This window comes from Amblyraja radiata, chromosome 1 (genome assembly GCF_010909765.2).
Source record: "Amblyraja radiata isolate CabotCenter1 chromosome 1, sAmbRad1.1.pri, whole genome shotgun sequence".
Lineage (NCBI taxonomy): Eukaryota > Metazoa > Chordata > Chondrichthyes > Rajiformes > Rajidae > Amblyraja > Amblyraja radiata.
The window spans coordinates 103,268,656-103,288,669 of NC_045956.1; the positions used below are offsets into that span (position 1 = coordinate 103,268,656).

At 45.5% G+C, this 20,014-nt stretch overlaps 1 protein-coding gene across 5 annotated transcripts in view; it reads right to left on the reverse strand.

Moving 5' to 3' along the window:
• Positions 1-20,014, reverse strand: part of atp8a1 (ATPase phospholipid transporting 8A1) — a 330,023-nt gene that overhangs the window by 146,865 nt on the left and 163,144 nt on the right. For all 5 annotated transcript variants that reach the window (XM_033027892.1, XM_033027903.1, XM_033027886.1 and 2 more), the window contains 3 exons: positions 13,631-13,736; positions 6,612-6,694; positions 279-328 (listed from right to left, as the gene is read on the reverse strand). In XM_033027892.1, coding sequence (XP_032883783.1) covers positions 279-328; positions 6,612-6,694; positions 13,631-13,736 — 239 coding nt within the window. The remainder of the gene's footprint in view (positions 1-278; positions 329-6,611; positions 6,695-13,630; positions 13,737-20,014) is intronic.

The following is a 20,014-nucleotide window of genomic DNA, read 5'->3' on the forward strand; positions in this document are numbered from 1 at the left end:
AAATAGTAATTCCCTCATTGTTGCTGGATCACACTCCCAGATCTGCCTAGATCGTGCTTTCAAAAGAAAGACTGCAGAGAAGTTAAATCACCAATCATGTTCCTACGAACCATTAGGGAAGGGCAATAAATGCCTTTTGCAGCATGCCTATATCCCATGAGTTGTTAAAAGTGGAAATGCATTATAAAACGGCATTTTACACATGTGATCATCACATTCACTGCAGTGGTATACGAGAACAATTTGTTTAACTTTAACATAATTTGTAGAACCATTACCTGGTAAACTCAAGCACATTGAGCAGTTCATATTTTTCTTCGTGTCCAAGCTATAATAGAAAAAAGACTGATGAAAAGATCAAACTTAAACCAGTTGATCTGCACTTTTCAGTTATGTATCTCAGAACCTGTTACACAGGTTAAAATATAGACACAGACACTGATGAAAAAGAATGAAAGGCAAGTGTTTTTGATTGGTTTTGCTTCATGGTATCAGACATAGAGCACGAAAACAGGCCCTTCAGCCCAATTTGCCCATGCCGACCAAGATGCCCCATCTAAGCTAGTCCCATGTGCCCATGTTTAGCCTATATCCCTCTAACCCTTTCCTATCCATGTACCGTCCAAATGCCTTTTAAATATTGATATTGTACCTGCCTCAACTACCTCCTCTGGCAGCTCGTTACATATACCCACCCCCCTTCTGTGTGGAAAAAGGTCGCCCTTCAGGTTCCTATTAAAAATTTCCCCTCGCATCTTAAATCTATGTCCTTTGGTTCTTGATTTCTATACTCAGGGTAAAAGACTGAGCATTCATCATATCTATTCCCCTCATCTATCTATTTATATATGCAAATATAAATATATATCTATATTACTAAAAGTCTGTTCTTGACCGGTTTTGGCGATCTGTGCTGCGATTTCCGAGAGAACGCCGCCACCTACGGCCGTCATTTTTGGCCAACTCGCTCAGAGCCCCCCTCCGCCGCATGTGTGCCGAGGATTTTTCCACTCGATGAAATATGACAGAGATATTAATGATTTTACAAAATTCCCCATTCTCTCTGCTGCCCCCGCTGGCGGCAGGGGGGATGGACTATAAAACCAGGAAGTGGAGTGCCTCAATTAGTCTGCAAGCTGGAGGAAGGCAGAGAGTCACGTTTCTCTGAGCTGTGAATAACACTGAACACATGTCCACACAACTGTGAGTAAGTACCCTTAATGTGGTTTGAAAATGAAAATATGGTTAAAGTAAAAAAGCACTGCCTGCAAATGGTTGTTTGGGTTGAAATAAAAAGGCACTCTCTCTCCCCCCCCCTCCTCTCCTCCCCCCCCCCCCTCTCCTCTCCTCTCCCCCCCTCCTCTCCTCTCCCCCCCTCCTCTCCTCTCCCCCTCCTCTCCTCTCCCCCCCTCTCCTCTCCTCTCCTCTCCCCCCTCCTCTCCTCTCCTCTCCCCCCTCCTCGCCTCTCCTCTCCTCTCCCCTCCTCCTCTCCTCTCCTCTCCCCCCCCTCCTCTTCCCCCCCCTCCTCTTCCCCCCCCCTCCTCTTCCCCCCCCTCCTCTTTCCCCCCCTCTCCTCTTCCCCCCCCTCCTCTTCCCCCCCCCTCCTCTTCCCCCCCCCCTCCTCTTTCCCCCCCCTCCTCTTTCCCCCCCCCCTCCTCTTTCCCCCCCCCCCTCCTCTTTCCCCCCCCCCCTCCTCTTTCCCCCCCCCCTCCTCTTTCCCCCCCCCTCCTCTTTCCCCCCCCCCTCCTCTTTCCCCCCCCCTCCTCTTTCCCCCCCCCCTCCTCTTTCCCCCCCCCCCTCCTCTCCCCCCCCTCCTCTTTCCCCCCCCTCCTCTTTCCCCCCCCTCCTCTTTCCCCCCCCTCCTCTTTCCCCCCCTCCTCTTTCCCCCCCCCTCCTCTTTCCCCCCCCCCCTCCTCGTTCCCCCCCCCCCTCCTCTTCCACCCCCCCCCTTCCTCTTTCCCCCCCCCCCCTCCTCTTTCCCCCCCCCCCCCCTCCTCTTTCCCCCCCACCCTCCCTCTTCCCCCCCCCCCCTCCTCTTTCCCCCCCCCCCCCCTCCTCTTGTCCTTCCCCCCCCCCTCCATTCTTTCCCCCCCCCCCCTCTTCCCCCCCCCCTCCTCTTTCCCCCCCCCCTCCTCTTCCCCCCCCCCTCCTCTTCCCCCCCCCCTCCTCTTTCGCCCCCCCCCTCCTCTTTCCCCCCCCCCTCCCTTTCCCCCCCTCCTCTTTCCCTCCCCCCCCTCCTCTTTTCCCCCCCCCCATCTTTTCCCCCCCCCCCTCCTCTTTTCCCCCCCCCCCCCTCTTTCCCCCCCCCCCCTCCCTCTCCCCCCCCCTCCTCTTCCCCCCCTCCTCTTCCCCCCGCCTCCTCTTTCTCCCCCCCTCCTCTTCCCCCCTCCATCTTCCTTCCCCCCCTCCTCTTCCCCCCCTCCTCTTCCCCCCCTCCTCTTCCCCCCCTCCTCTTCCCCCCCCTCCTCTTCCCCCCCCTCCTCTTCCCCCCCTCCTCTTCCCCCCTTTCTCCTTTCTCCCTTCTTTTCTCCCACTCCTCCCCTCCATCACCGTCCCTCCCCTAAACCCCCCTCCCCTCCACACACCCCTACCCCCTTCCCTCACCCCTCCTCTCCTCTCCCCCCTCTCCTCTTCCCCCCCCCCCCCTCCTCTTTCCCCCCCCCCCCCCTCTTTCCCCCCCCCTCCTCTTTCCCCCCCCCCTCCTCTTTCCCCCCCCCTCCTCTTTCCCCCCCCCTCCTCTTTCCCCCCCCCCTCCTCTTTCCTCCCCCCTCCTCTTTCCCCCCCCCTCCTCTTTCCCCCCCCCTCCTCTTTCCCCCCCCCCCTCCTCTTTCCCCCCCCCCTCCTCTTTCCCCCCCCCCTCCTCTTTCCCCCCCCCCCTCCTCTTTCCCCCCCCCCTCCTCTTTCCCCTCCCCTCCTCTTTCCCCCCCCCTCCTCTTTCCCCCCCCTCCTCTTTCCCCCCCCCTCCTCTTTCCCCCTTTCTACTTTCTCCCTTCTTTTTCTCCCACTCCTCCCCTCCATCACCGTCCCTCCCCTAAACCCCCCTCCCCTCCACACACCCCTACCCCCTTCCCTCCACCCTCCCTGCTCCCCACCTCTCCCCCTCCCCTCACCTCTCCCCCCCTCTCTCCCCCTCACTCTCACCCTCTCTCTCTCCTCCCCTCCACCCCCACCTTTCCCCTCTCACCCACCCTCCCTCTTCTCCTCCTCGCCACCCCCTCTCCCTCTTGCCCCTCTCTCTGCCCTCACTCTCTACCCCCCCCCCCCCCCTCTCTAGATGTGACTGCAAGTTGGGGGCAATGCGTCAGTAGATAGGGTGGTTATGGGGTAAAAGGAGCAAATTAATAATATTAATATAATATCAAGGGGGGTAATTAGCGTGTGCGGGGGGGGGAATAGTTAGTGTGTGTGACACTGCATGCCGCCTCCCCCCCCACAACCGCACGTTGGGGGAAAAGACCCAACGGGTCTGCACTTGGTCTAGTAATTACTAAAACTAACATCATGTTTGTTTGTTTCTATATTTGTTTGTTTCTATGCCGGGTTGTACCTATAATTGCGCGAAACCGGTACACCACAGCGCTACAATTTTTGGCCCACCTTACCCACCATTGTCCTGCGATGCCAATTTGTTCAGATTGATGCCATCTTTTACAAGTTATTTCAAACTTTACAAAAACAACTTTAAAAATGTGCCCAGTCCGTCAGCAGTGTTCCACCCTACAATTACATCACAATGGGATCCCAAATTTCATTTACATAAAAAGTTTTTTGTTTTAAATCACCATTTTCATTGTGTGTGAGGGGGGGGGGGGGGGGAGGTGAGGAGTGGGGGAGAAGGGGAATAGAGGGAGAGGAGGGGGATAGGGAGGGGAGACAGGTTAGGGAGGGAGGGTGTAAGTGACTGAGGTTAGGGGAAAGGAGAGGGAGGGAGAGGTGAGGGAGTGGGGGAGGAGAGGGGAACGAAGAGGGAGGGTGAAGGAGGGAGAGGGAGTGCTGGGGGGCGACCGGGAATGGAGGAGGATAGGGGTAGGAAGAGGGATGGCGAGGCACAGTTGGGGAGTGTTGCCGTGACTCGTGTCACAACGGGGATCTCTGGCATCACAACGACGTGCCACGCCGGCACAGTTGGGGGCTATGGGCGAGTGGTGGAATATTGCGTTGGGGGAACGGGGCCCAACAGGTCCCGCTTGGTATAGTGATTATATAAATCTCTACAAGATCATTCTTCGGCCGAAACGTCACCTAACCTTTTTCCCCCCAGAGATGCTACCTGACCTGCTGAGTTACTCCACCATTTTGCATCTAAACCAACTTCTATACTCAATACCCTGACTGATGAAGGCCAACGTACCAAAAGCTTTCTTGACCACCCAACCTATTTGTAACACCACCTTCAGGAAACAATGTACCTGCATTCGTAGATCTCTCTGTTCTACAACACTGCCCATAGCTACGCCTTGGATTTGGATTGGATTTGGCACATGCATGGGCCACAGCTATGCTTGCCTCTTTTTAGGGTACGTCGAACAATCCTTGTTCGAGACGTAACATGACCCAATCCCTGAACTCTACATTGACAACTGCATTGGTGCTGCACCCATGCAGAACTCACTGACTTCATCCATTTCACCACTAACTTCCATCCGGCACTCAAATTCACCTGGACCATTTCCGACATCTCCCTACCGTTTCTAGACCTCACAGGTAACAGACTACTGACCGACATCTACTACAAACCCACTGCCTCCCATGGCTATCTGGACTACACTTCTTCCCACCCTGCTCCCTGTAAGGACTCCATCCCCTACTCCCAATTCTTCCGCCTCCGCTGCATCTGCACCCAGGATGAGGTGTTCCAAACCAGGGCATCGGAGATGTCCTCATTCTTTGGGGAACGGGGGTTCCCCTCTTCGACTACATGTGAGGCTCTCACTAGGGTCTCTTCTATATCCTGTATCTCCGCTCTCACTCCCCCCCCCCCACTCGTAACAAGGACAGAGTCCTCCTTGTCCTCACCTTCCACCCGTCACATTCAACAAATAATCCTCTGACATTTTCGCCGCCTCCAACAGGATCCCACCACTGGCCACATCTTCCCATCTCCTCCCCTTTCGGCTTTCCGCAGAGACCACTCCCTCCGTAACTCCCTGGTTAATTCGTCCCTTCCCACCCAAACCACCCCCTCCCCAGGTACTTTCCCTTGCAACCACAGGAAATGCTACACTTGTCGCTTTACCTCCCCCCTTGACTCCATCCAAGGCCCCAAGCAGTCTTTCCAGGTGCGGCAGAGGTTCACCTTCACCTCATCCAACCACATCTATTACATCCGCTGCTCTCGGTGCCAACTGCTCTACATCAGTGAGCCCAAGCACAGGCTTGGCGATCGCTTCGCCCAACACCTCCGCACAGTTCGCATTAACCAACCTGACCTCCCGGTGGCTCAGCACTTCAACTACCCCTCCCATTCCGAATCCAACCTTTCTGTCCTGGGCCTCCTCCATGGCCAGAGTGAGTCCCACCGCAAATTGGAGGCGCAGCACCTCATATTTCGCTTGAGTAGTTTAAACCCCAGCGGTATGAACATTGACTTCTCCAATTTCATGAAGTCCTTGCTTTATCCCTCCTTCTCCTCCCCATCCCAGCTCTCCAACAGCCCACTGTCTCCGCCTCTTCCTTTCCTCTTCCCGTCCCCCCCCCCCCCCTCACCCCCACAGTCTGAAGAAGGGTCACCTATTCCTTCGCTCTATAGATGCTGCCTCAACCGCTGAGTTTCTACAGCATTTTTGTCTACCTTCTAGACTAATGCATATTACTCTAGTTAATATCCCAACACATCCTTAACTCATTTTGTAAAATACATTACACAGTATTGTGATTTTATTCTGTGAATCTGCTCAATGTGAAGGTGGAGTGGGAAATATCACTAGGTGAGCCAGCTGCTAAACCATCGGGATTTAACTTGGATAGTGGATTATCAGAGATTTTCTGTATCACTCTTGTCATCCAAGTGAGGTTCAGAGATGGAAACATACCAGCAAAAATCTTCATTCAATTAAGTAAGTGTTTGAGTACAACATCTGTGAATAATAATCGATTATTGCATGGTTGGACTCCCTATCTTCCTAAATAATGCAGCATTTATTTGTTGCATCAATCAAAATACACATTGCACGAGTATGTCTCATTGCACTGACCTCAAAAAAATGAATGCTCAATTAAAAATAATCTTCATATAATAGTATCAGGAAAACTTTATCATCCACAGAACAGATAGGCAATAATTTTGTTGAATGCATTTTGATGAATCCGACAATGGTCGGCAGTTGATCTGGCACAAGTTATAAATAAAATCTCAACGTTATCTCCAAAATGGATTGGCACCTACAGTTTGATTACTTTCTGCAATTCAGAGAAAAATGCCCTTTAAACCTTACAAGGTCAAAATATCTACAGGTATTGCAAACTTCTGAAAAGATATTTCATGATAAGACTGCATCAGTATCAACAAAATGATTTTGAACTATGGCGATGGGAGTTGGCAGACTCAAGTAATCTTAAGATTCAAATGTTTAAGATTTTGAGTCAAAGATCATACAGAGTGATATACTTACAGCTTCTATAATCACACTATTTGGAGTTCGTCCGCTGAACACAAAGCCCAATTGTTTTGCTGCTCTTACTAGTGCTCCTTCATCTACAAAATAAAATGATTGCATCTTTGTTCATACATTATAAAATGTTATAAAGCCGACTTGTACAATGCCACAACCAGTAATATTATACACAAATTACCCAACTCCACATATTTGAAACTAAATATCTACAATTGTATGCCACATCAGCCACCAATATATTCTTTGTGTGCAGCATACAAACAAAGTAAAAAGCGAGAAAGACAATTTCATAGGAGGAGCAATTTACTTAATTCACCTTTGGATTGGTCAAAGTATTACTCTTCCAAGCTTTTTTCCATGAGTAGTAGCTCTACTCAACAACCAAAAATCTGTAGCCTCCTTTTGCTCTGGTATTTTACTTAATTCACATGTTTAATCAATAATGTTTTATTATTAATGTTTAATGTTTTATGTTTCATTCCTGTCACTGTATGTCATTTTGTCACTTGCGGGCGGAGCACCAAGGCAAATTCTTTGTTTGTGAATAGTTGTCCAATAAACTTATTCATTCAATCATTCATTCATTCAAATAATGGATACGTTTTCTTTGGAGCATGAACTTGGCTGAACTACACGTTACTCAACCCAGAATTAAGGAATTATTATTAAAACAATGGGTAAAATGTAATGCGCTGTTGACATACATTTCTAAAAAAAAGTCTCTAGTTTAAAAATTGCTAGATATTACAAAAGATCTTTGCAAATGTCTGCAGTTAGGTGTTTTAATCTGCTATTTCTCAAACCCTATTTTACTAATCCTTTATTTTTCCTCCCCACTCTCGTCAACTTTTTCCCTCTCCCTCATCAAATTCTACTAAATGAAACTAGTGGCAATTTACATGCATCCTGTTAATCTCACAACCTGCAAGACTTCTGTGTACACATTTGTGACCTAAAAAGTTATTCTGAGGAATGGTTGAGCCATAATGAGCAGGAAGTATCTAGAGTTTGGGTTTCAGAGTGATTGGGTATTAGAAATCAACATCCTGCAATTTAGGAAGCTTACTTGGCAAATGTATTATCCAGTTTTAAGAAGTGCATTAATTTACTTTAGGTGAAGTAATATTGACACAAGAAACTACAGACAAAAGACAATGTGCGGGTCAGACAAAAGACAATGTGCGGGTCAGGCAACATTTCTGGAGGACGTGTGTAGGCAATGTTTCAGGTCAAGTCTGTGTTTTCACACAGCTAGTGGTGAATCTCTGGAACTCTCTGCCACAGAAGGTAGTTGAGGCCAGTTTTTTGGCTATATTTAAGAGGGAGTTAGATGTGGCCCTTGTGGCTAAAGGGATCAGGGGGTATGGAGAGAAGGCAGGTACGGGATACTGAGTTGGATGATCAGCCATGATCATATTGAATGGCGGTGCAGGATCGAAGGGCCGAATGGCCTACTCCTGCACCTATTTTCTATGTTTCTATGTAAGGGTCCTGACCCAAAACGCCACCTATCCATGTCCACCACAGATGTCTGATCCTCTGAATTTGTGTGTCTTTTTATGGTGAAGTAATGCCTTGGTAAGCTATCTTTGGATTAAAGTTAATTTTGCTCAAACATACACATGGTAGTGAAGGCAAAAATCCAACTCAGTTTACTGAAGACAATTACTACATGCTGGGGATCAATTCCTCTAAAGTCACTCTGTATCTTGCATTAGTGGCATTAATGCAATGTGATATGGGCATTAACTCAAATGGGCACAGTAACACTGTGGCTACGGGTCGAGACCAAGCGTAACGTCGGCGATCATTTCGCTGAACACCTCCGCTCAGTCCACCTAAACCTACCTGATCTCCCGGTTGCTAAACACTTTAACTCACCCTCACATTCCCACACAGATCTTTCTGTCCTGGGCCTCCTCCATTGTCAGAGTGAGGCCGAACGCAAATTGGAGGAACAGCCTCTTATATTTTGCTTGGGCAGCTTACATCCCAGCGGTATGAATATTGACTTCTCTAACTTCAAGTAACCCTTGCTTTCCCTCTCTCTCCATCCCTCCCCTTTTCCGAATTCTCCGACCAGACTGTCCTCGATTACATTTTATCTGTTTGCCTTGTTGTTATTTTATCCTAGCTAACAATGATCTATTCTATATATTTTTTGATATCCATCCCCTTTGTCTCATTTTCACTTCCTTATCTCTGCATCTCCTTCTCCCCTAACTCAGTCTGAAGAAGGGTCTTGACCCAAAACGTCACCCATTCCTTCTATCCAGAGATGATGCCTGTCCCGCTGAGTTACTCCAGCATTGTGTGTCTGTCTTCGGTTTAAACCAACATCTGCAGTGCCTTCCTACACTACTCAGCAAAATAACTCTTTTGAGGTATCAGGGGGAATACAGGTGTCTAACATTTAAAAAAAAAAATTAAAAAATCACACCACATGGAAATGTATTCACTTTCCCTTGCTGAAGTAATTTAACATGACTAAGCAGCTTTAGTTACAAATAATGTAAAGATCTTACAGATAAGTGTTCCAAGCGATTAGACAAAATTTAGTAGCCCTCTGGGTACCTATAATCTGCAGTTTTGGAACTTGGATGGGTTTTTTTTTTTTTAAATGTATAAACTGCCAAAATAAAACAGCACTTAGAGGCAGGTCCTTGAACCTCAGAATACACATTAAACAGATAATGAACCAATACAAAAATCCAGCCTCATTTACTGTGCCCTCCATAATGTTTGGGACAAAGACCCATCATTTATTTATTTGCCTCTGTACTCCACAATTTGAGATTTTTAATAGAAAGAAATCACATGTGGTTAAAGTGCACATTGTCAGATTTTAATAAAGGCCATTTTTATACATTTTGGTTTCGCCATGTAGAAATTACAGCTGTGTTTATACATAGTCCCCCCCATTTCAGGGCACCGTAATGTTTGGGACACATGGCTTCACAGGCGTTTGTAATTGCGCAGGTGTGTTTAATTGCCTCCTTCATGCAGGCATAAGAGAGCTCTCAGCACCTAGTCTTTCCTCCAGTCTTTCTATCAACTTTGGAAACATTTATTGCTGTTTATCAACATGAGGACCAAAGTTGTGCCAATGAAAGTCAAATAAGCCATTATGAGACTGAGAAACAAGAATAAAACTGTTAGAGACATCAGCCAAACCTTAGGCTTACCAAAATTAACTGTTTGGAACATCATTAAGAAGGAAGAAAGAGCACTGGTGAGCTTACTAATCGTAAAGGGACTGGCAGACCAAGGAAGACCTCCACAGCTGATGACAGAAGAATTCTCTCAATAATAAAGATAAATTCCCAAACACCTGTCCGACAGATCAGAAACACTCTTTAGGTGTGGATTTGTCAATGACCACTGTCCACAGAAGACTTCATGAACAGAAATACAGAGGCTACACTGCGAGATGCAAACCACTGGTTAGCCGCAAAAATAAGATGGCCAAGTTATAATTTGCCAAGAAGTACTTAAAAGAGCAACCACAGTTCTGGAAAAAGGTCTTGTGGATCAGATGAGATGTAGATTAACTTATATCAGAGTGATGGCAAGAGCAAAGTATGGAGGAGAGAAGGAACTGCCCAAGATCTAAAGCATACCACCTCATCTGTGAAACACGGTGGTGTGGGTGTTATAGCCTGGGCATATATGGCTGCTGAAGGCACTGACTCACTTATCTTCATTGAAGATACAACTGCTGATGGTAGTAGCATAATGAATTTTGAAGTGTATCGACACATCCTATCTGCTCAAGTCCAAACAAATGCCTCAAAACTCATTGGCCGGCATTTCATTCTACAATACAATACAATACAATACAATTCAATTTATTGTCATTTGGACCCCTTGAGGTCCAAACGAAATGTCGTTTCTGCAGCCATACATTACAAACAAATAGACCCAAGACACAACATAATTTACATAAACATCCATCACATTGCTGTGATGGAAGGCCAAAAAAACTTATCTCTCCACTGCACTCTCCCCCCCCCGATGTCAGAGTCAAAGTCAAAGCCCCCGGCGGGCGATGGCGATTGTCCCGCGGCCATTAAAGCCACGCCGGGTGATGCAAGGTCGCACACCGGGTTCTTGGTGTTAGAGCCCCCAGCGTGCGCTCGCAGAGTCCCGCAGCCATTCCAAGCCGCGCGAGGCGGTGATGTAGGCCCCGCTCCAGGAGCTCTTCAACCCCGCAACTCGGGCGGGAGAAGTCGCCGTTGCGGGAGCCCTGAAAAGCGGTCTCCCTCCAGGGACCCGCGGGCTCCCGGTGCCGCCGTCCGCCAGACCCGCAGTTGCAGCCTCCGAATCTCCGGGGGTCGGGTCGCAGCAGCGTCCACCACCGCTCCACCCACTCTGGACTCGGCCAGCACCGCGACGGTGAGGTGAGTAGTCGGCACCACAGCCCCCGGTCTTCCTGTTGGAGGCCGCTCCACGTTGCAGCCCCAACGACAACGGAGACCCGACAAAGAAAAGGTCGGGTCTCCCGTGCAGGGAGAGATTTAAAAGTTACCCCCACCCCCCCCCCCACACATACCCCAACAAAAAATAACAAAAACTACATAAAAACATAGACATAAAATAATAAAAACGCAGACGGACTGCAGAGGCCGCTGCTGACGAAAGTCGCGCCGCCCACCGAACGTAAGACAATGATCCCAAACATACTGCTACAGCAACAAAGGAGTTTTTCAAAGCTAAAAAATTGTCAACTCTTGAATGGCCAAGTTAATCATCCAATCTAAACCCAATTGAACATGCCTTTTATACTCTGAAAAGAAAACTGAAGGGGACTAGCCCCCAAAACAAGCATAAGCTAAAGATGGCTGCAATACAGGCCTGGCAGAGCATCACCATATAATATAATAACCATATAATAATTACAGCACGGAAACAGGCCATCTCGACCCTTCTAGTCCGTGCCGAACACATAATCTCCCCTAGTCCCATATACCTGCGCTCAGACCATAACCCTCCATTCCTTTCCCATCCATATAACTATCCAATTTATTTTTAAATGATAAAAACGAACCTGCCTCCACCACCTTCACTGGAAGCTCATTCCACACAGCTACCACTCTCTGAGTAAAGAAGTTCCCCCTCATGTTACCCCTAAACTTCAGTCCCTTAATTCTCAAGTCATGTCCCCTTGTTTGAATCTTCCCTACTCTCAGTGGGAAAAGCTTTTCCACGTCAACTCTGTCTATCCCTCTCATCATTTTAAAAACCTCTATCAAGTCCCCCCTTAACCTTCTGCGCTCCAAAGAATAAAGCCGGAGCACCAGAGAAGACACCCAGCAACTGGTGATGTCCACGAATCGCAGACTTCAAGCAGTCATTGCATGCAAAGGATATGCAACAAAATACTAAACATGACTACTTTCATTTACATGACACTACTGTGTCCCAAACATTGTTGTGCCCTGAGATAGGGGGACTATGTATAAACACTGCTGTAATTTCTACATGGTGAAACCAAAATGTGTAAAAATGGCCTTTATTAAAATCTGACAATGTGCACTTTAACCACATGTGAATGCTTCTATTACAAATCCCAAATTGTGGAGAACAGAGATAAATAAATAAATGATGGGTATTGTCCCAAACATTATGGAGGGAGCTGTATATGGAAAAAAATACTACTCGATGAAAGTAGGATGATCACCTACTTCTGCAAGTAATGGACATTTTCCAAGTCACTAATACCTAGTGCATTTGTGGCATAATTATTTCCCTCGTATTGTCATCAAAACACTGGATATTGGTGACTTGAACAAATCCATAACACATAGGAATGATCTAAAAATGTTGAAAATAACATAGCATCTTCAGTAGTCATATAAATGACAATCTATATTTAATTGTGCTTATGGAACTAACTTAATAAAGAATGAAAATGTGTTCTAATTCACATTAATATTTTCATAGCTGAAGTTGGAGGTGATCTCTGGCAACCGCACATCTCTACCAGATGAGCTCACTGCATTTTACACCCGTTTTCTGCACCAAGGTATTTCTCCTCTTCCCTCCCCCCACCCCCCATTCCCCGTTTGCTTTGTCCCATACATTTCAGTGGTAGATGTCAGATCTGCTTTCATGGGGCTGGATGGAGACCCTGGACAGATTCTGACACAGTGTGCCAATCAACTGACCACGGTCTTTGCCAACATCTTCAACCTCTCACTTCAACAGTCCACTGTCCCACATCTGCTGCGATGAAACCTCCATCCAGTCCTCAAGGAGAATGAAGCGACCTGTCTCAATGCCCACGCCTCAGTAGCTCTGACGTTGAACAGTGGTCTCAAAAACTGCTAATGGCCCACATTAGCAACAGTCCCCCAGACAATCTAGAACCTTTTGCATGCAGGAAAAATAGGTCTTTAGAGTATGTCAATGCCCGTTCATTACATTCCGTTCTGAATCAACTTGAAAGTAAGAACACCTTTGTCAAGATGCTATTCATTAACTACAGCCTTTTTGACGTATCTATCTGCAACTCGCTTCTGAACTTCTTGATTGACCGGCCTCGGTAAGTTAGTAAGTCGTGATATTTCCTTCCCCATGACCCTCAGGGTTGAATACTTAGTCCACCGCTCTACTCCCTGTACATCCATAACTGTGTGGCCATGTAGAGCTCCAATTTGACCATTAAATTTGCCGATTATACCACTCGTGTCAGCCAGATCAATAACAAATGGATCAAAGCTGGATGAGTGAGGGCACAAACTGTTAGAATCCTCAAAGTGCAATGCAATTTGGCAGCACTAGATGCTTAAATTGCAACACTACCATAAATTTAGTTTAAAAATCCTAACATGAGATTTTGATTAAGTTCCCAAGTTTGTGCTAGGAACAGTGTGGAAATAAATCACGTTGAATCATATACAACAGTGCTGCAACCTAGCTGCAAAGAAAAAGCATATTTTAAAAATGCACAAGCTTTTAATTACAGTACAACTATTCAACATAATTCATTTGACTCATTTGGTATTAATTCTCACCTGGGGATGAGGCTTGGTAGATTATCCTGTCAGCAACCCTCTCAGGCACAGCCGTATGGCAAATTGCCAACATTGTTAAAAACTCGCAGATCACTGGTGCTGTGGGCTAAAATGTTAAGGAAAGATTAACGTTCAGGAAAAGAAAATGTCAGCTAGATTTACTGTGACATTAATATTGCTCAAGAGAAATTGGGTTCTAATTGCATACTTCACCGTGCACTATTGTGATGGTCTTAGCTCAATTCTGCTCCTCTGATCAGGAATACCCCTTTATAAAATACTGTCCCATTTACCTACTGAGGAAATTCACCGCTATCACCGTATCTGTGGTTGATTTGCATACACGGTGAAGAGGTATTTGGAGGATACCACCATTCTCGCACTACATTGAGGCCAGGATCACCTTGACAATAACAAAACCTATGGCAGAATGCCATTCATTGACTACAGCTCAACCTTCAGCACCATAATACCATATAAGTATTATTAAACATCTGGACCTTGGCCTGGAGATCTCCATCTGCAACTGGCTTCTGGACTTCTTGACCAGTCGGCCTGTCAGTTAGAACTGGTCATAATATTTCCTCCATCTTGATGTTCAACACTGGGGCCTTTCAAAGATATGTGCTCAGTTTATTATTGTCACGGAAGCCCAGGAACCTATAATGTCTCAGGACAGGAACCCATTCACCCTATCAATCTTTTTAATTCCTGTGTAAATCTTTGACAGGTCTTCTCTTCAAGGCGGGAACTGAACGTACTTTGATTGATAACCGGGGGGAGTAGTTCTTTTAATAGTGACTGAAGCTGCACTCATAGATCACTTTTGATGCCTCATTGAACTTTGCTGATAAAAAAAACTGCAATTTTCAACTGGTCATTAAAAACAATTTTAATATTTAAAACATTTGATTGTAAAGGAAGAGTGTAACAGATAGTTTTAATGCTAATGCAAATTTCAAAGGCAACTCATTCTGGCAAAATGTCACATTTGTAGAGAAACTTAAAGGAAACCTAGGGAAGAACTTTTCAACCAATTTGTATGAATGCATGAGGATCATCTTTTATTTATCTACTGTGCCCAGTGGCATTTTTTGGATTTGGAGCTGCATAAACAGAAGGTGATTAACGTGAAAAAGTCTATCTGGCAGAGAGGTGGCTCCATATGCTTACTTATTACAGGTGATCATAAATTTCTGCTCACCATTGCAGGCTAGAAAAAAATATCAAGAATGCCCAGAGATAATAAGAACTTTAATGTGGATATATATTTCTATGGAAAGATGAGAGAGTTTTCTATTGTTTTTTTGTTTTAACACTTAAACTTATGCAAATTTTACCAATGAATATGTAACATTATTTTTGCAACTACTGAGCAATTAGTTTAGTTTAGTTTAGAGATACAGCATGGAAATACACCCTTCAGCCTACTGAACGCTTGCCGACGAACGATTATCTATTCACTAATTCTATATTATCCCAGTTTCACGATCCAACACACTAAGGGCAATTTACCTACAAACCTGCATGTCTGGAATGTGGGAGGAAACCGGAGCACGCTGATAAAACCCACACGGTCACAAGGAGAATGTACAAACGGTATACAGACAGCACCTGAGGTCAGGATCGAACCCGGGTCTGGTGCTGTGAGGGAGCAACTCTGCTGCTCTGCCACTGTGCTGCCCCTATGATCTTTTTTTTAATAAAAATCGATGATGCAACACGGAATATTAAATCAATTTACATCTTAATTTACATCTTAAATTAGAAATCAGCTCATTGAGAAATTGAGATTTAGCTGATTGCGAACTTAATTTCTCATCAAGAAATTTAAATTCTGTGATATGTCAGATACCACAGCTGTGATTTTTTTCGACTATTACTGAACAGATGTGTGACTGGTAAATGACGAAAATCCCGAGCTTCACCACAAATGGCATCCAGCCAAATGCAATATTTTTCTTAGAGAATTGACAGTCAAATTACCTTCAACAGCTTCCAATCCAGTTAAAATCACATATATGACTAAATTTTTTAGAATGATTATGAAATCATAAAAGGTATCTAGATATTGATATGAGGGAGAATACATCAAGTTCAAAAATCAATAGCAAAATCAGTGATGGGTCCAAAAATCTACAAGAGCTGGGAAAAATGAGTATTAACTGAGAAAACTATCACATCATCTGATTGAAACTAGTTTAGTTTAGAGATACAGCGCGGAAACAGGCTCTTTGGCCCACCGGTTGGTCCACGATGAGGAGTGATCCCCGCACATTAGCACAATCCTACACCCACTGTGGACAATTGCAGCAACTCTACTGCTGCGCCACCGTGGACTAATTGAGCATTTCTTCTTAATTTAGTTTTCCTGGGGATTTCCTGGCTCAGAACCCTGACTATCATTCTGTAACCAGAGTTGACAGGTGAATACAAAAATTCTGGAAGCAGCTACCAGAGAAACTCTATTTTCCTGAAGAATGTGCAAAAATGCCTCGTCATTCAGTTTATCATTCAAACATAAGGCTGCCCAAATAGCTTTAAATCCATTTAAGACCCATTGCACAGTATTTAGCTTGTGATTGCATAAACTTTTCTAAGGAACAGCTTTTGGATCAGGCTCTGCGCAGGTCTTTACAATACAATACGGTTTTATTCGTCACATTGCACATAAAGTGCAATTGAAATGAATTTGTCAGCAGTGGTATTATGATAAAGAACACACAATACACAATAAAAATTTCACACAAACATCCGTCACAGCATTCATCACTGTGGTGGAAGGCACAAAATTTGGCCAGTCCTCCTCCATTTTCCCCCGTGGTCAGGACCTCAACCCTCCACAGCCGTCGCTGCGGGCGTCCAGATGTGCAGCCAGGTAAAAGTCCAGGTAAGTCCAGAGTCGGCTCTTCCCCACCGGAGACCGCGGCTTTAAGTTGGTGTGGGCCGCAGGCCGGCGGTCGAAGATTTAAAGTCCCCGCCGCGCCACAGCCAGAAGCACCGCAGACCGCAGGGCCGGCGGTCGAAGCTCCCCTCCAGGGGTAATGGTAAGTCCACGCCGGGTCCACGGTAGAAGTTGGCTGCAGGCCGGCGGTGGTGGCTTCTTCTTTTCCCGGGTCCCGGGCTGCGGACGCCGCGCCAGCTGGAGCTCTGCAGACCGCGGCTTCAGGCTGCCGCGGGCCAGCGAAACGGAGCGCTCCCCTCCGGCGAGCCCCAGCGAGTGCTCGCCCACTCCACGCCGAGAGTCCGCTCTGCGCCCGCTCCACGCCCGCCGCTGAAGCCCCGGGCGCGTCTCCGGGAAAGGCCGCGCCGATCCTTGCTGTTAGGCCACGGGGGAGACGACCTGTAAAAAGTCGCCTCACCATGGAAGAGGCGACCAAAGTGGTTTCCCCCTTACCCCCCACACAAGACACACAAGGAAACATTAAAAACACACTTTAAAACATACAAAAAAAATAAAAAAAGTTGAAAAAAACGAACACGCTGCTGGCAGGGCGCCAGCTTGCAGCGCCCCCACCGATCTATAGTAAGTTGCTGTTTATCGGTTGTGAGGTAAACATTTACTTGGTCTATTTACATAGCTCCTAAATACCCTGCAGGATCTACTGAACTTTGCCGATGGCTGAATGACAGTAATGTTCACAACAAAATCCCACAAAAATAAGGTGGGCAATGTGTAAGGTCAACAAAAGATTCATAATTTCTAAAAAGTTAAAATATTCCAAAAAGTTAAAGCATTCCCAAAAATTAAAGTTAAATACCCACAGTGTATGTTAAACATTTTACTTATAGAAGTGCCCTGACAAAATATATAACTTGAATATTGGATTCAATAAATTGGCAATGATTTAATGCTTTGTCCGAAAAAAGCACTTTGGTGATGCCCCCTGGTGGCAGTACTGATGCATTGAACTAGATCACATATTAATTTTTTGTTTTTATTGTTGAAGCCATGATCTTCAAACTAAGAAATCAAATGTTACTTCACATTTTAAAAATGGATCACATCAGGTATGGTATTTGGACCACAGGGGCAGACCCAAAGTTATGTAATTTCTATAAATGTTAATCTATATTCCATAGCATTCTGAGGATAACAAGCTATATTAATACACATTATGGAAACTACATATGTAACACGCTCCTGTACAAAAAGTGCCACCCATGTTAAGAAGAGATGGCAAACAGATGGTGGCTACTACTGACAAGATTTCAGATCCAGGAGATGCAGATGTTGGAATCTTAAACAAAAATAAAACACTGGGGGAACACAGCAGATCAGGCAGTATCTGTGGAGGGAAGTGGACAGACAATGTTTTGGGTCGGGACTTTTCTTGTGGCAAAAGCAAGCCATGGTTGAGCCTGGTTCAGAAAATGGTCTAAAAGGAGAGCACCAGGAATAACAAAAGGGGAGGAAAACGGGAGGATATCACAGAACACCTGGAGAGAAGGATAACTCCTTCAAAGTGACCATAATTTGAGGAGATTTTGCAGTAGAGTGGCAATAAAATGGAGAAATGCAAGACTGCAGATGCTGGAATCTTGAGCTAAAAGCAAAGTGCTGGAGAAACTGAGGTGGGCAGGCAAGATCTGTGAAGGAAAATAGACAAATTATGTTTTGGTTGGGAACCAAATTTTGTTTGGAAATTGATGGATATCTGGTTATAATTTCTTTAATACAATCTCAGAATAATTTTTATATTACGTTGATCAAACCATTAGTCAAGGGTATATAATTGTCATATGTACTGACGATGGAACAATGCAATTCTTCCTTAACACAGCTGAACAGGTCCGTAAACCAAATAATGCAGATAATATATCAATCAAAAGTGTAATAAATGAATAACCATAATATTAGGTGACCATAATAGTGTAAAAACCAAAATCAGTAGTGCAAAGGAAGACGCACAAGATTATAGTTGTTGAGATTAGTAGTGTGTAGTGTTTAAGAGCCTGATGGTTTGTGGGAAGGTGGTGTTCTTGAATCTGCTGGTCATGACATTCAGGGATCATTAACTTCTTCCCTATGGTAGTAGCAAAACAAGAGCATGGTCGGGATAGTTAGAGCAAGAAATTGTGCCAATTCATACTGATGAGGATGTTGAGGATCCAATTGGGGAGGATGAGCAGAAACCCAGTTTTCAGTTTGATAAATTTGGAGGGGATGATGGTGTTGATTTGAACGCCAAGCTGTAGTTGAAGAACAATAGCCTGACGCACATGTATTTGCACTTTGGGGACCCTCAATGCAGTACTACATAAGAGATTATTAAACAAATTAGAGTATTGGTGGCAATATACTTGCTTAGCTTGAGAATTAATTGATGGACATAAAACTGTAGGAATAAATGCATCATTTTTTTGCTTTGGTGCCTTTAATCAGTTTGGCATTGCAGGAATTGTTGTAGGGTCTTGGCTGTTCACAAACTATATTAATAATTTGAGTGAGGGGATCAAGTGTACTATAGCTAAGTTTATTGATGATACAAACCTAAGCAGCATTGTAGATTGACAGGAGCATACAGAGGGGGCTTTTGGGAGATATTGATAGTTTAAATGGTTGGATGCCGTGCTTGGTGGATGAAATATAATGTGGAAAAATGGGAGCACCCAGTTAGGTAGAATAAAAATAGAACGGATCAGTGTTTTTTTAAATGGCGATGGAATGAAGAATAGTGGGTTTTAAGAGGGTCTTCCATAGCGTTGCACATCACCATCTTTCAGCGAAACTAGATAATTCGGGCAGCACATGACTTTATTGTAAGAGGAGTTCAATACCAGAGTGGAGACATCTTGCTCCAATTATTTGGGCAAGACAGGACGAGGTCATATCTGGAACATTGCACAGGTCTTGTCTCCCCATCCACTTGAAATAAAAAGATTAGCAGAGGTAAACCAGGCCGAGTCCTGATATAACGGGTGAAGGAGAGGTTCTTTCATAAAAACCTACAAAACTATAACAGCACTTAGAGTCAGAGTTATAGTGATACAGTGTGGAAACAGACCCTTCAGCCCCACTCGCCCACACCAGCCAACAATGTCCCAGCTACCCTAGTCCCATTTGCCTGCGCTTGGTCCATATCCCTCCAAACCTGTCCTATTCATGTACCTGTCTAACTGTTTCTCAAAGGATGGGATAGTCCCAGCCTCAATTGCCTCCCCTGGCAGCTTGTTCCATACACCCATCACCCATTGTGTGAAAAAGTTACCCCTCGGATTCCTATTAAATCTTTTCCCCTCACCTTGAACCCATGTCCTTGGGTCCTCAATTCCCCTACTCTGGGATACGACTCTGTGCATCCACCCAATCTATTCCTCTCATGATTTTGTACACCTCTGTAAGATCTCCCCTCATCCTCCTGCGCTCCATGGAATAGAGAC